General features: G+C 44.6%; 1 protein-coding gene across 1 annotated transcript in view; it reads left to right on the plus strand.

Moving 5' to 3' along the window:
- The first annotated feature begins 7,572 nt into the window (after positions 1-7,572).
- Positions 7,573-14,435, plus strand: part of BCL2L14 (BCL2 like 14) — an 8,135-nt gene continuing 1,272 nt past the window's right edge. Inside the window, exons 1-4 of the mRNA XM_015814624.2 lie at positions 7,573-8,038; positions 9,235-9,402; positions 11,419-11,489; positions 13,432-13,704. Coding sequence (XP_015670110.1) covers positions 7,582-8,038; positions 9,235-9,402; positions 11,419-11,489; positions 13,432-13,704 — 969 coding nt within the window. The 5' untranslated portion in view covers positions 7,573-7,581. The remainder of the gene's footprint in view (positions 8,039-9,234; positions 9,403-11,418; positions 11,490-13,431; positions 13,705-14,435) is intronic.

Below are 14,435 nucleotides of genomic sequence, written 5' to 3' on the forward strand. Positions count from 1 at the left end.
AAGGTCTCAACTGAGGGTGCTGAACCATTTTTTCCCTCTTCATCTTGACCTACCCCATAATCGCTGAAAACTATAAAAACAAAGGCAAATGGAAGAGAATGTGGAACTGGGAGAGCAGTGAACTCTAAATAGCAAGTATAAATATCCTCCTCAACTATTTCTATCTTCTAAATTTGGGGTAGGGTGCAGTTAGAATGCCAGTCCTCTGCCTCCTACTGACAAATGCCAAACTATCAGGCTGTTGACACTGGACCCACATGTGTAAAAAATCTCATAGCAACCACGTATGACGATGTGAAAATACTACAAGGGAAACATGATGGAGTTGATCTATGTCTCCTGGAAGAGGTCAGATGCTCATCGTTGGGTCCCTCTGAGAGTAATTCCTGACCAAGGATCTCTTATAACAGGCCTTGCCAACACACTTAAAAATCAAGTCAACCATCTTGACTTGTTTTGACAATAACTGTAGGACACCACTTGGAATCACTTGAGGGCACAGTGATTTCCATGAACCTCTTGACCATTTGTTGACTTTAAACTAGTTGTTTTCTCTTATTTTCCCCATAAAATACAGTTGTTTTAAGGACACAGCTGGGAAAAATGGAATGAATGAATAATGAATGGAGTGAGTGAATGAATGACTGTGCTCAATATGGCAAATTCTGAAGATGTGAATAGTTATCGTGCAATAGAATAAATAGAATCATCTGAGAAAGAGCCGAAAGGACAATCAATCAATCAATCAAAGGAAAACACAAGCACATTTGTCCAAGAAATATGAATGGATACACCTATGTTTTGATCATATTTGTACACAAATGTCTACACAAAAATGAATAAATCAAATGCAGGTGGAGGAAGCTGGGCTTCTAAACATTCATGAAACTCTTCAGCCGACTAGTACATAAACTCGTTAGAAAATGAAGTGGGTGTCCCTCAAATGTTTCTATTTGATCTGTCTTTTGCAGATTGCAATTCAGCTGTTTCTGAGTTTAAAAAGGGTTGACATAATTGTCTTAATGATAACATTCCAGTGCTAGATGAGCAATAAGCGTAAACAAGAACTATGGTTATCTCATATAACAATGTCTGATGTCAGATCGTGCACAAAACACCCTGGATGGACGAAGGTGGAGATGCCATAGAGAGGGACCTTTGGAACAGATCTCAGATAAGGATGTGACTCTCCCAAGGAACCCGTCTTTGAGAAGTTAACTACAGGATAAGATAGTGAGAAATAGTTTGGACTGAGGTACGGGATCAAGGATCCTAGATAGTCAAAAAATCCTCAAACAAATGCACCATCAGGAAATCTATCCAGAGTTCTCCTTCCAGGCACAAATGACCAACTCAAACTATCCAACTTTGGTCACCTCATGGGAAGATCCAGCTCTCCAAAAAAAAGGTTCTGATGCTGGAAGAAAAGAGAAGAGATGACCAGGAGGTGGACTCCACTAGAGAGGCTATTGGACTACCAGATGGAACTCTTTCCTTCCTGGTTCTCCTGACCTTCAATCAGTCTAGATTAAGGTTCTATAAAGAGAATGTTGGCTTAAAGGCTTTGAGGCTCCATGATCCAGGTCAACTGAGCCAAAGATCAAATTGCCAGACTCCGTCCCTTTCCTCATTTTACCCACAGAGCACCAGCATTATGGTGGCTCTTGGGGGGGCTGGGAGGGCAGGGGGCATGGCTGGCTCAAAGTCAGTCATGTTGGGGGCATCTGTGGGGGGGCTGGGGGGCATGAGGAGGATCCAGGGGTCTCCGGCAGAAGGGGGCAGGACCAGAGCAGGTGGGAGTTCATCCCGTGTGTGTGTTGGAGCTGAAGGATGAGATTGGACGGTGGGGGACAAGCGGGCAGGGGCCATAGAATGGCAGTGACGGTATGGGCTGGGCCACCTCGCTGCGGCCCCACCACCTGCCTTTGCTTGCCTGCGGATGCTGCAGCTGGGACAGGTTGGGCGGGCCTTTGCTTGGAGGGCCGGCCCGGCGGCCGCAACACTTGGACCCACCTGTGCTGCAAGGACTGTGGGGCCCTGGGGGGTGTGCCAGCTGATGGACCAGTGGGCTGCAGCTGCTGTTGGTCACCGCCAACCACCGCACGCTCGCCACCTCCTGTACGCTACCCAGGGGAGTGCCCGGCCAGGGTGGGGTGGACCGGGGCCAGGGGGTGGGGGCAGTCCCTCGCTGTCTCTGGGGCGGCCCCGTGGGCCAGATCTGGGCCTAGTGTGGGCCAGATCTGGTCCGCAGGGCCTTGAGTTTGACATTTCTGTTCCATGCTCTGGCTGGTGTCAGCTCTGATGGTGTCCAGCCACCGTGTTCTTTGACGGCCCGGTTTCCTTTTACCGCCAACTCTTCCCAACATAATTGCTTTCTCCAGTGAATTCCCATGCCTGGCTATACTGTAATCTCCATTGAAGTCAATGGGAATTACACACGGTGTAATGGAAATAAAAGTATTGCTGCAGTAGTGTCCACTCAGAAAGTGGCTGGGAGGTCATTTGTTGTGAGCTGAGAATCCATTTCAGCTCATTTATAAACTCACTGAATCGCTTTCAGGGGGCATCTAATGTAGCTTTAATGGGATGGAGGAGCCCTGAAATCTTATCCCCTCCCCTAAAAAAGTCATTCCAAAGTATGAGTTCAAATCCACATCATCCACATTTACAGTTTGTCTCCATCCTCACACCCCTCCCTCAAGATGCAACTGAGGAAGACAATTACACACCAAACCCACCTGTAGTCGTAGTGGGCATTTGTTCTAAGAGTCCTGGTAGAGCTTCCTCAAAGTCCCACCTGGATAAATCCTGGACTCTCTTAAAAACGTAATAAAGGCCACATTTCCCTTGAGTCAAGCTCAACTCCTTGTTACACTGCAGACACAACCCCACAATTTCATGACCCTCCCACGAAAAAGGCAACCTCATGAGCGATTTCTTCAACCGTCTATCCTCCGACCCTGGTGGAATTCCATCCAGGTGTTAACCAAGTCCAACTTGGCTTAGCTTTTCCGAGATCTGCTAAGGTCGGTTTCAACTAAGTTCTGCCACCTGCTGGAAGAATAAAATTTGGATTGATAACATCATGATTGATGCGGACACTTCCGCAAGCTTCAAACCTGGAGGGAAGAGAATTGGGGGCTGCTAAATGTTTCGTCCCAAAGGGCACAGCCCCCCTGGTGTTCCTCTTTCCTTTCTCGTCACCAACCCACAGGACAGAGGTGTGAAATGACATTCACAGCAGCTGTACTCAGCCTCCCCCCAAACCTTCCTGCTGCCACCCCCATCTGCCTCGTGCCAGCTATTTGTGGGCATCTCATCTCCCTGGTGATTAATGTAAAAAATCCATATCAAATCCAAATGGCAGAGTCTTTAAACTGCAGCTGTCCCGTGCAGGGCTGGCTGGCCAAACTTCCCCCAAAACAGGATGTTGGTGAAGAAAACTTTGTTTCCCAGAATCAGACAGACCAGGCTGAAATTCAGCCTTCCTCCATAAACATTTACAGAAATCAATTAAATATCATAGATAACCTAAAACTACAGCACTGACTGTGAAATTGACTTGGAACTCAAGGAAGCTGCTAAGAAGCCCGTTGTTACAGTAGGTTTCCTTAGAACAGTGTTTCTGAACCTTGACCATTTTAAGGCATGTGGACTTCAACTCCCAGAATTCCACAGCCAGCATTGCTGGCTGTGGAATTCTGGGAGTTGAAGTCCACATGCCTTAAAATGGTCAAGGTTCAGAAACACTGCCTTAGAGCAAGGGTCTCCGTCATAAATCACACTAGTGATTTGAACAATTCCATCGTCTGGTTCCCTGTAACAGGCCTACGTTCCTACTTAGATCTGGGGGAAAGAACAGTTTAGAAATGTCATTCTAGGACAGTGTTTGTCATCCTCAGCAAGTTTAAGATGTGTGGACTTCAACTCCTAGAATTCCCTAGGAATTAAAAACTTACCAAAGCTGGGAAACTGTTTAGAGAAACTGCTGATCAGCAATGAAGGGGCCAATCGTTGTTTGCACAGCTGCCACCTTGACTTATCTGACCATCACTTGCTACCTCCCACACTTTTGTACTGTTGTTGTTAGTTGCGAAGTTGTGTCTGACCCATTGCGACCCCATGAACAACGTTCCTCCAGGCCTTCCTGTCCTCTACCATCTTCTGGAGTCCATTGAAGCTCACGCCTCCTGCTTCAGTGACTCCATCCAGCCCCCTCATTCTCTGTCGTCCCCTTCTTCTCTTGCCCTCCATCTTTCCCAGCATCAGGCCCTTCTCCAGGGAGTCCTTCCTTCTCATTAGGTGGCCAAAGTCCTTGAGTTTCAACTTCAGGATCTGGCCTTCTAAAGAGCAGTCGGGGTTGATCTCCTCCAGGACTGACCGGTTGGATCGCCTTGCAGTCCAGGGGACTTGCAGGAGTCTTCTCCAGCACCAGAGTTCAAAGGCCTCAATTCTTTGTCACTCAGCCTTTCTTATGGTCCAACTTTTATGGTCCAACTTTTGCACTAGAGCTATCATATTTATTAGATTTATTATAGCCACCCCACTCCAAAACACTCTGGAATGCAAACATCCTTTATGGCCTCCAGATGGCAGCCAGGAGCGTATTCTGAACCTCTTTGCTGTCCTCAAGTGGTAGCTCCAGATTTTGTAGTCCAGGTACGGTAGCCCTAGGTCACGGCTCTTCAAACTTGGCCCTTTTATGACTTGTGGACTTCAACTCCCAGAATTCCTGAGCCAGCATGCCTGGCTGAGGAATTCTGGGAGTTGAAGTCCACAACTCATAAAAAGACCAAGTTTGAAGACCCCTGCTTTAAGGGCTCCACCATTGTAGGCTAGGCAAAGGGCTGTGTCTTGATAGGCATCTCAGATAAAATCAGGGAGTTAGAAACTAACATTCCAGGAAGTGTAACGATGAGAGTGTGATTGGTCAATGGGATTGGTTAGGTGGGCTTCAGGTGGAGAAGAAAGGTCTCCACCCGCTGCATTATAATTTTGGGCCCCAATTTATGCAAAATAGTAGGGCAAAGCCAACGGGGACAAGTCACAGAATTGCACTCAGATTAGATCAAGCTAGTTTATGTAAAATGGTAGTTTGTGTAAATTTCATAGCGGAGGGTTATTTTCTGTCCACTAGATGTCAGGGCTGCACCAGTGAACCAGCACATTTTTAGAAACAGAAGTCAAAAGATTTTGGCTTATTGGCTGCTTATTGACTAAAGTCTGCACTTACAGGGGCTTTGGCTATAATAGCAGGAACTCAACGGGGTGATTTCCCCCCTGAAATGGAACTTAAACCGTTTATGGATCTCTCTTTCTTTTTTTTTTGGCAGATTAATTTCAGAAACCTGTGCCTGTCTGTCATAGTCAAGGCAGAGAACCAATTAAGAACCAAATCCTAAGTTATCCTGAAAACGGAGTACGGAGAGAGAGAGTGGGCTGCAAATCCTAAAAGAGGAAAACCTGGATCTCTCTTCATTGAGAAAGAGCTTGCTTACTTCTGACCACAGTGGCTTCCCATTGCAGCTGCCAGTTTGAAGAAAATGGTGCTGATCCTGAAAAATGCAGCTCTTTCTTCCTTACTGTGTAGATAGAACTCAACGCCTCCTTCAGATGTAGCTTATTTTACTCAGTCTCGCCTGTCTTTCAACCCAACCTTTCCCCCTCCCACAGAGAGGATCTTCTAGATTCGTGTTGTAAAAAAGACTCAACTCTTCTTTTGATGGTTGACGCTGGAAGTGGGGATAGAGAACTAACGGGTAGATAGAGGTAATGGGTTCTAGGTCAGTCAAGGAGTGGAATATCTAGTTTAATGAAGAGAAGGACCAGGGGTGACATGACAGCCGTCTTCCAATATCTCAGGGATTGCCATGAAGGTGTGTGTGTGTGTGTGTGTGTGTGTGTGTGTGTGTGTGTGTGTGTGTGTGTGTGTGTGAAGCTATTCTCCAAAGCACCTGAGAGCAGGACAAGAAGCAACGGATGAGAAGAGAGAAGCAATCTAGAACTAAGGAGAAATTTCCTGACAGAACAATTAATCAGTGGAACTCCTTGCCTCCAGAAGTCGTGGGTGCTCCATCACTGGAGGTTTTTAAGAAGAGATTGGACTACCATTAATTATCTTCCAACAATGTCAATTGAAGGTATAGATTTCAGGTGTTCAACCAAGGAGCAACTGCACTGAAAGGGGAAGAGACCATGGATAGTTATGTCCCTAGAAAATACTGAGACTTTGGAGTTATGAGAGGAACAAACATATGTTCTACTTTGCTGGAATGTGTTTTATTCAGTTGTTTGTTTGTTTGATTTATATTGTCCTGGTCTAGATGTCTGTGTCTGTATCTCACAAGGAAATTCCTTTGCCTCCAAAACAAGGGAGGCTGGGTTCAGAGAAAGAGGGTCACCCAAGATGTCCCCCAAGGTGCTCCTGGTCACTGTTTCAAGACATTGCTTAGATGTCCCTCACCCATATTTTTTCCAGAGGTTTTTCTATGTAGTAGAAAACTAAGAGTGACTTCATCTTGCTTAATTTCTGCTTGAGCTTGTTTGGGTAACCCCACCCTTTAACCTTTGACTGCCTAATGAGGAAGTGAAAGCGCTTCTACCACTCTTTCATTTCAATTCCTCACATTTGCTGTTGGATGCACAGCTGACACGGGAGACGTTCCATCTGATCGACTAGCAACCATTTAGTAATTTTGTAGGGAGACCAGGAAGGAAGGTCAGGAAGAGACTTCTTCAGGACTGTTTGGGCACTAAAATCCAAAGGTATTGCTTCAAATTATTAATAATAATGAGCTAAATTTAAATGTTGGGTTTGTTTAAAGCTGGATGGGAGTTTGTTTTAAAACTCCTGGGAGTTTTGTTACATTGATGTTATCAAGTGAAGCAACGTTTAGCCTTGCCGAGGAAGAAAAAAAATATTGATGTTGTTGTTCCAAAATGATCCTGCAACACATATTCTCGCCAGACATTCATTGTCTGGATGTTTCTAGTCCTGCTATATGACTTTCCCTTGTGCAAGGGAGGTAGCCAATGGGTCAAAATGTGGCTGAAAGACTCTTGGCAGCGGGAAGGGATGAAGTACCTACACTTTGCCATTTTCTCTGGGAAGCCAGAAATAAAAGATGACCTCAAAGTCTCTTGTAAAGTTCTGGCACTGCCACAGCTTCTTCATCCCTTTGACTTCTGAGAAAACTGATTGCCTTCAGTAAAGGTTGCATTTCTGAGCCGTTTCTGAGATGGTTCTCCTTAAAAAGGGGAGGGGTCTGGGGAGTCCAAGGGAAGGGGTCAAAAAGGACAAGATTGTGGTGTTTGCAATTATGTGATTAAAGCCTCACCTCTTTTTTTTGATGTCCTACCATTTGGTGGTGCTATCTCAGCGGGTTTTGACCCTCCTTGGACTTGGGCGTTGGGTGTAAAACAGAGTTTTGTCCAGCTACCACCTTGACCTCTCAAAATGTTCATGATATTCCTCAGCTGAGAATTAAAATGGTGGAAAAGAAGGAAGAGTGTAAAAACCTTAAAGCAACTTGGGTTTTCTTCTTTTGTTATAGAATGGAAGGACCTGATAGAAGCTGCAGGATGAACAGCGAATACAAGAACGGCCTGGACAACATGGAAGAAATCCCTCTGGAGGACACAGACAGAACCAGCGTGGAATTCAGACTGCTGATGGTCTATGCACAGCGGCGACTGTCTGCAAGCAAATATGGGCAATTACTCGAAAGAGAACCCGGAGTCCAGGAGGACAGGAGGGAGGTGGTACAAGTCAACACTCTAACCAAGGAAGAAGAAGTCACCTTTCCAGAAATTTCTCCAGAAGATCATAAACCACCAAACCAGAAGGACCAGAAGAAGGCGAAGAAGAAGAAGAAGAAGGCAAAGAAGACAAAGACAAGAACCAGTTGGAAATGCCTTTGTATTCCTTCTTGCCTAAGGCCACAAGCAAAAGACACCAGGAACCAAAGAGTATCCCAAAAACAGGACTCCGTCAACGGCCATGCCATGAGGGTGGTCTCCGGAATTGGGGGTTTATCAGGTGCGCAAAGTAGGTTTCTTGTTCGTTGAGTTATATACAGTAAGCTGGATTAATTTTGGTAGCATAACAGTTCTTCAAAATGGCCTTCTGACAACGTATTTCCGATAATGGTTGACCAGAAGACATGGTCAGAAAAGTCAAGATGGCAACGGCAGTGTGTGCTTGAAGCTTTGCCGATCTTTTATATACTGTGAAAATAGGCAGAGTTTCAATCACCTCTCGATGTTTTTGATTGCGTACTTTTGTACGGACTTTTGCACACCCTTTTGTGACACCCCCCCGTGTAGAGTAATGAATTTGTTGACCATCTATGAGTATAGGAGGTCTATATATCTACTTAATATAGCCTTTGCAAGAACAATAATATTATGTTTATTGCTTGATTTTCCAGTTTTTATATTTAAATGGAAAACATGGACCTGATTTTCTTAAAAATAATAATGTTTCCCTTCACCTTCCTCAAACGAAGTGTGGACTTTCTATGATAAGGAGAAAGAGAGGAACCAATGGGTGGTAATGGCGGGTGGATTGCTACCAAGAAAGAATGGTTTGTTATGATTTATACCAGGGGTGTCCAACTGTGGCAACTTTAAGACCTGTGAACTTCAATGCCCAGAATCCCCCAGCTCACCAGTGAAGGTGGTCCTTAGCTTTCATTTAGCAACCATTTGAAGTTGCAATGGCACTGAAAAAAGTGACTTATGACTGGTCCTCATACTTACTACTAGTATAGCACCCCCTACACTCACAAGATAAAAACTTGGGCCACCCACATATATTTACCACAGTGGCAGCATCTTAGGGTCATGTGATCACCATTCTTGACCTTTGCAGCCAACAAGCAAAGTCCAGGGGAGAAACTGGATTCATCTGATAACTGATTCCCTTCACAATTGCAGGGATTTGCTTAACAAGTGTCGGGGAAAAGGCCATAAACCTTGGGCATGACTTGCTTAAGGGCTTAAGAAAGATACCTCATAAGTCAGAAGTCAAGGACTACCTGTAGCCTTCATGGGCCATTCTCCTTTCCCTCCAAACTCTGTGGTGATGGAGCCAGCCTGGATTCCAAAATGGCTGCTGCTCACTTTTCTGCCATAACGACCGAAGGCATCTCCTGTCTGTATGTTCTTGAATAAAGCATTCGCTGAAGGGAGATGGTTGAATAAAATTATTCCACTCTTGTTTTGCTTTCCTAGATGACTCGGACATCCCTCGTCTGGCAGAGAGACTTGTTGAGATAGTGGATCGTTCCAGATTTCCTAGTGGGAAGAAGAGCATCGTGGTAGTGGAACGTGCATTGAGTCTAGAAGAAGACGGTGGCTCAGCCAGCAAGCCAATCCCACCAGCTGGGGATGATGGATTAGGTGAAGTGTTTTTCCTTCATGGGGACATTTCTTGCTACTGATTTTCTGTTCATGGAACTTCGCCGTCCCTTGTTCGCATGGGCACTGCAGAAAGATTTCCATTTGGACACAAGTTCTAGATGAGGCCTTAACTTGCTTTCTATATGCCTCATAGCAGTTCCACCCATTTCAACTCAACCGTTCTCCACAATATTTTACTGAGGGCTCTTGAACGTATTCACAGGACACGCACAGGGCAAAAGATTTCCCAGGCTGCTGTTCAACTGGTGATTGAGGGATTTCTAGATCCTTCTTTCCAAACCGTGGTTACTCAGCAGCACTGGCATGGAGAGGTCACCTTGCTTAGCTAATCAACACAGCTCAAGTAAAGGACTTGGAAAGGAGGGGCTGGCAAGAATATACATCCATGGTCTTTGGGGGGTGGCTTATAAAAAAGGGGAAATCTGTAAGAGGAAGAAGAGAAGGCAGTGGCTGAGGTTTTCAGTTGTATAGATCAATGTCCCTCAACCACTTGAAGATGTGTAGACTTCAACTATGCTGGCTGGGGAATTCTGGGAGTTGAAATCCACGCATGGCCAAGATTGAGGAACATTGGTATGGATGATACGGTGACAAGATTAGGGCTGGCGTAGCCTGGAACTGCTTAGTAATCCAGATGTTGCAAGAGGTAGAACTGCCCCCCAAAACAGGAACCTTAGCCAACTGTAGAGGAACCAGCTGCTTCATGCCCCATGCTGGCCAAGGAGAGCTGCTGCGAGCATCACTGCCTCTTCCAGCCATTTCTGCTTCCTGCTGCAGGCAGTGGAGTTGCTCCTCTGAGCAGCCCACCCAAAAGCTCTCCTTCCTGTTGGCCCTGCAGTCAACCTACCCCAGTGATGGCGAACCTTTTAAAGACCGAGTGCCCAAACTGCAACCCAAAACCCACTTATGCATCGTCAGGTGCCGGGTGGGTGTGGCCCATTGGCTGGGGGGGGGGCAATTGGGTGGGTGTTGCCCATTGGGTGGGCGTGACTGTGGTGGTAACGGCAGACTGGGTGGGATTAAAAAGTTCAATCAATCAATTCCAACTTTGCAAGATCTTTTTTTTTCCCTGCAAGAAGTTGAAATTGACTGATTGATTGAATCTTTTTTCTTTTTTGCACACTGTGACGGAGGCCTAAAGCGAAAAGGTTTTATAAAACCTAGCTGAAGGCCTAGGACTGAGGCAATGGCGCGCGTGCCCACAGAGAGGGCTCTGAGTGCCGCCTCTGGCACCCCTGCCATAGGTTCGCCACCACTGACCTACCCCATAGAGCCTCTTTGAGCAAGCCTGGAGAAGCAATAGCAATAGCACTTAGACTTATCTACCGCTTCACAGTGCTTTACAGCCCTCTCTAAGCAGTTTACAGAGGCTTGCCCCCCAACAATCTGGGTCCTCATTTTACCAACCTCAGAAGGGTGGAGAGCTGAGTCAACCTGGTGAGAATCGAACTGCTGAACTGCAGTCAGCCGGCAGTCGGCAGAATTCCCTTGCAGTGGTGCCCTCTAACCACTGTGCCACCAGCAAGCGTGTCTCATGAAAGGATCCCCACAGGGAGCTCTTTCTCTGGAGGGGACATCTGACCTTATTTCAGATTTTTCATTTGACAGCAGAAGCAGACCAAACCGGGCAATATCTCCCCCTCGGTTGCAGGGGACAAAATCCTTAGCATGATGGAAAATAATCTAATGCACTTATAAGCCGCCTGTACTTTGTTTTCCATGTGGGAGAGGCTTGTAGTTGGAACAGACAAGGGTTTTGAAAGCAGGAGGAGACTGGAGGCATTTAGGCGCCTTGTCTACAGTTTATCCAGGAATCATTTTTCCCTGGAGAAAACCTACTGTATGTGGTCAAAGGAGGAGTTGAGAACAACTTGAGGGCCTCTAAGCAATCCGTCATTTCTGGTAGCATCTTACAACATCATTAGTCCAAGCACTTTGTCATTTTCCTTGCTGTGTTAAAAGAAAATGAACCAGTTATTTTTATCTTTCCACCAGACAACGAAGAAAAGGTTATTGATGCGATAGTTGCCTTGTTACGGAAATCAGGAGATGAACTGGAGGAAAAGGTAAGTAGCCTAAGGTGACCGGGACTCCAATGCTCTTGATTTGCAAATTAATTAATTCATAATAATGATAAAGTTGGAAGGGACCTTGGAGGTCATCTAGTCCAACCCCCTGCTCAGGCAGGAAACCCTATACCATTTCAGACCAATAGCTGTCCAGTCTTTTCTTAAAAACTTCCAGTGTTGGCGCATTCACCGCTTCTGGAGGCAACGAGTTCCACTGGTTAATTGTTCTAACTGTCAGGAAGTTTCTCCTTAGTTCTAGGTTTTCTTCTCTCCTTGATTAGTTTCCACCTGTTGCTTCTTGTCCGGCCTTCAGGCGCTTTGGAAAATAGCTTGACTCCCTCTTCTTTGGGGCAGCCCCTGAGATACTGGAACACTGCTATCCTGTCCCCCCTCGTCCTTCTCTTCATTAAACTGGACATACCCAATTCCAGCAACCGTTCCTTATATGTTTTAGCCTCCAGTCCCCTAATCATCTTTGTTGCTCTTCTCTGTACTCTTTCTAGAGTCTCAACATCTTTTTTACATCGTGGTGACCAAAACTGGATGCAGTATTCCAAGTGTGGCCTTACTAAGGCCTTGTAAAGTGGTATTAACACTTGACGTGATCTTGATTCTATCCCTCTGTTAATGCAGCCTAGCACTGTGTTGGCTTTTTTGGCAGCTGCAGCACACGGCTGGCTCACATTTAAATGATTGTCCACTAGGACTCCGAGGTCCCTCTCACAGTTACTACTATTGAGCAAGGTACCCCCTATACTATACCTGTACATTTGGTTTTTCTTGCCTAAATGTAGAACCTTACTTTTTTCATCATTGAATTTCATTTTGTTACTGTAGATAGCGCCCAGTGTTCAAATCTGTCCAGATGGAGCAATTTGAGGCTTCGTTAGATTCCCCCAAGAATGCAAAAATTGGCCATCTCTGAAATAAGTCATTACTTATAAGTTCCCCTGTCTATGTTGAGCACGCAACTCCCCCCCTAAAGTTCAACTATGTGATTTTTCCATTTTCAGAGCACCTAGAAGTATTTTCACATACCAAGATTGGAAAGGTGATTTCAAAAAAATCACAGAGTCTATAATTCTAGACACCCTTACCTGGGAGTAAATCTCATTAAAGTCTTTGGAAGAGCCATGAATAGGGACACATTATTTTACTGGAATAAACTGTCAAAAAAGCCACCATTATCATAAGAGGGGCATTAAAAAAAAACCTAACTTATGGGTGGAATAAAATATGGAGAGAGTCCTAAGTAACCTATTTTGAGCTCCCACAGAAATATAATAGGATATAAATTTGGTACTATCATAGATTCTGAGATGGTAAAACTCAAATTGTCTTCAGTCATAAAGTCATCTAGGCCAGGGATTTACAAATGTTATCAAGAGGCACCATTTGAATGATTGGGCATCTTCTTTTTTTTGTTTTTGGCCCTTAGTTTCTCATGCAATCTCATCAAAATACAGAACAAAACACAGAATAACAGAGTTGGAAGGGACCTTGGAGATCTTCTAGTCCAACCCACTGTTCAGGCAAGAAACCCTATAGCCCTTCAGACAAATGGTTGTCCAATCTCTTCTTTAAAAGCTCCCACTGATGTACCACCCACAACTTCTAGATGCAAGCCGTTCCACTGGCTAATTGTTGTCATTCTCGGGAAATTTCTCCTTAGGTCTAGGTTGCTTCTCTCCTTGATAAGTTTCCATCCATTAATAATCCATTCCACCAATTTCTTGAGGAATTCTTGCTGATCTTCATATAACACAATTTGAGAAAAGAAAACCATCTGACCTAGACAACTTGTTGAAGAATTTGTCTAGCTAAATAAATAAAAAATAAAATAAATAAATAAGCAAATATAAGCAAATAAATAAGCAAGCAAGCAAGCTAATTAATTAATTAATTAATTAATTAATTAATTTTCTCTTTCCTCTTTCAGACGAAGAAGGATAAGACCTTCCGTCAGTGCATCAGGGACATGATGACCTACGCCTTCTTCAGGAGAGTGACGGACCAGTTCCTTGAGGAGATACCCATAGACTCCACTGTCCATTCGGAGGACGAACTTAAGAGCGTCAAAGTTGCGTTGATTATGGAAGCCACCACCAGGCTCACTGCGATCGACAACCACCCCATGAATCTCGTGCTAGGCTTTGGAACAAAATATCTGCAGGAAAACTTCAGCCCTTGGGTCCAAAGCCAAGGGGGATGGGTAAGAGAATCTGCTTTTCTCAGCCGTAGCAAGCTTTAAGATGGGTGGACTTCAACTCCCAGAATTCCCCAGACAGCGTTTTTGGATGGAGCTCAAAGCCAGGATGTAATTTGGTTCAAGAACATGCACCAATATGTTTATGGGCTCCAGGGAGACCCCAGTTACCCTAAATAGTGTCTCTGGGCCCTCCTAATTCATTTTCTTCTGAATAGGGACGCTTTTAAAAATAGCATATCTGTAGCAAGAATATTTATTTATTAAATTTATATGCCATTCGTATCTATCAAGTGGCTCTAGGCAGCTATATATGAGAGTTCAGAATTTTTTTGCATTAGATTTTGCATAAGAACAGACAAGGTTATTGACCTTTGTGGGATTTGAGAATTTGGGGCATTTTTCCCCCTCTCATTTCAATGCTTGGATCATTTAATGCTGGGGCTGTTTTTTGCGTTAGTCCTGCCCACTGAAGTGTAGGAATAAGCATGTAAATTCTATGTCCTATAATAATAATAATAATAATAATAATAATAATAATAATAATAATAATAATAATAATAATAATAATAATAATAATAATAATAATAATGTTGGAAGGGACCTTGGAGGTCATCGAGTCCAACCCCCTGCTCAGGCAGGAAACCCTATACCATTTCGGACAAATGGCTGTCCAGTCTCTTCTTAAAAACTTCCAGTGTTGGAGCATTCACCGCTTCTGGAGGCAGGTTGTTCCA

The sequence above is a fragment of the Protobothrops mucrosquamatus genome, unplaced genomic scaffold (genome assembly GCF_001527695.2).
Source record: "Protobothrops mucrosquamatus isolate PMUCROS unplaced genomic scaffold, P.Mucros_1.0 scaffold268, whole genome shotgun sequence".
NCBI classification, from domain to species: Eukaryota; Metazoa; Chordata; class Lepidosauria; order Squamata; family Viperidae; genus Protobothrops; species Protobothrops mucrosquamatus.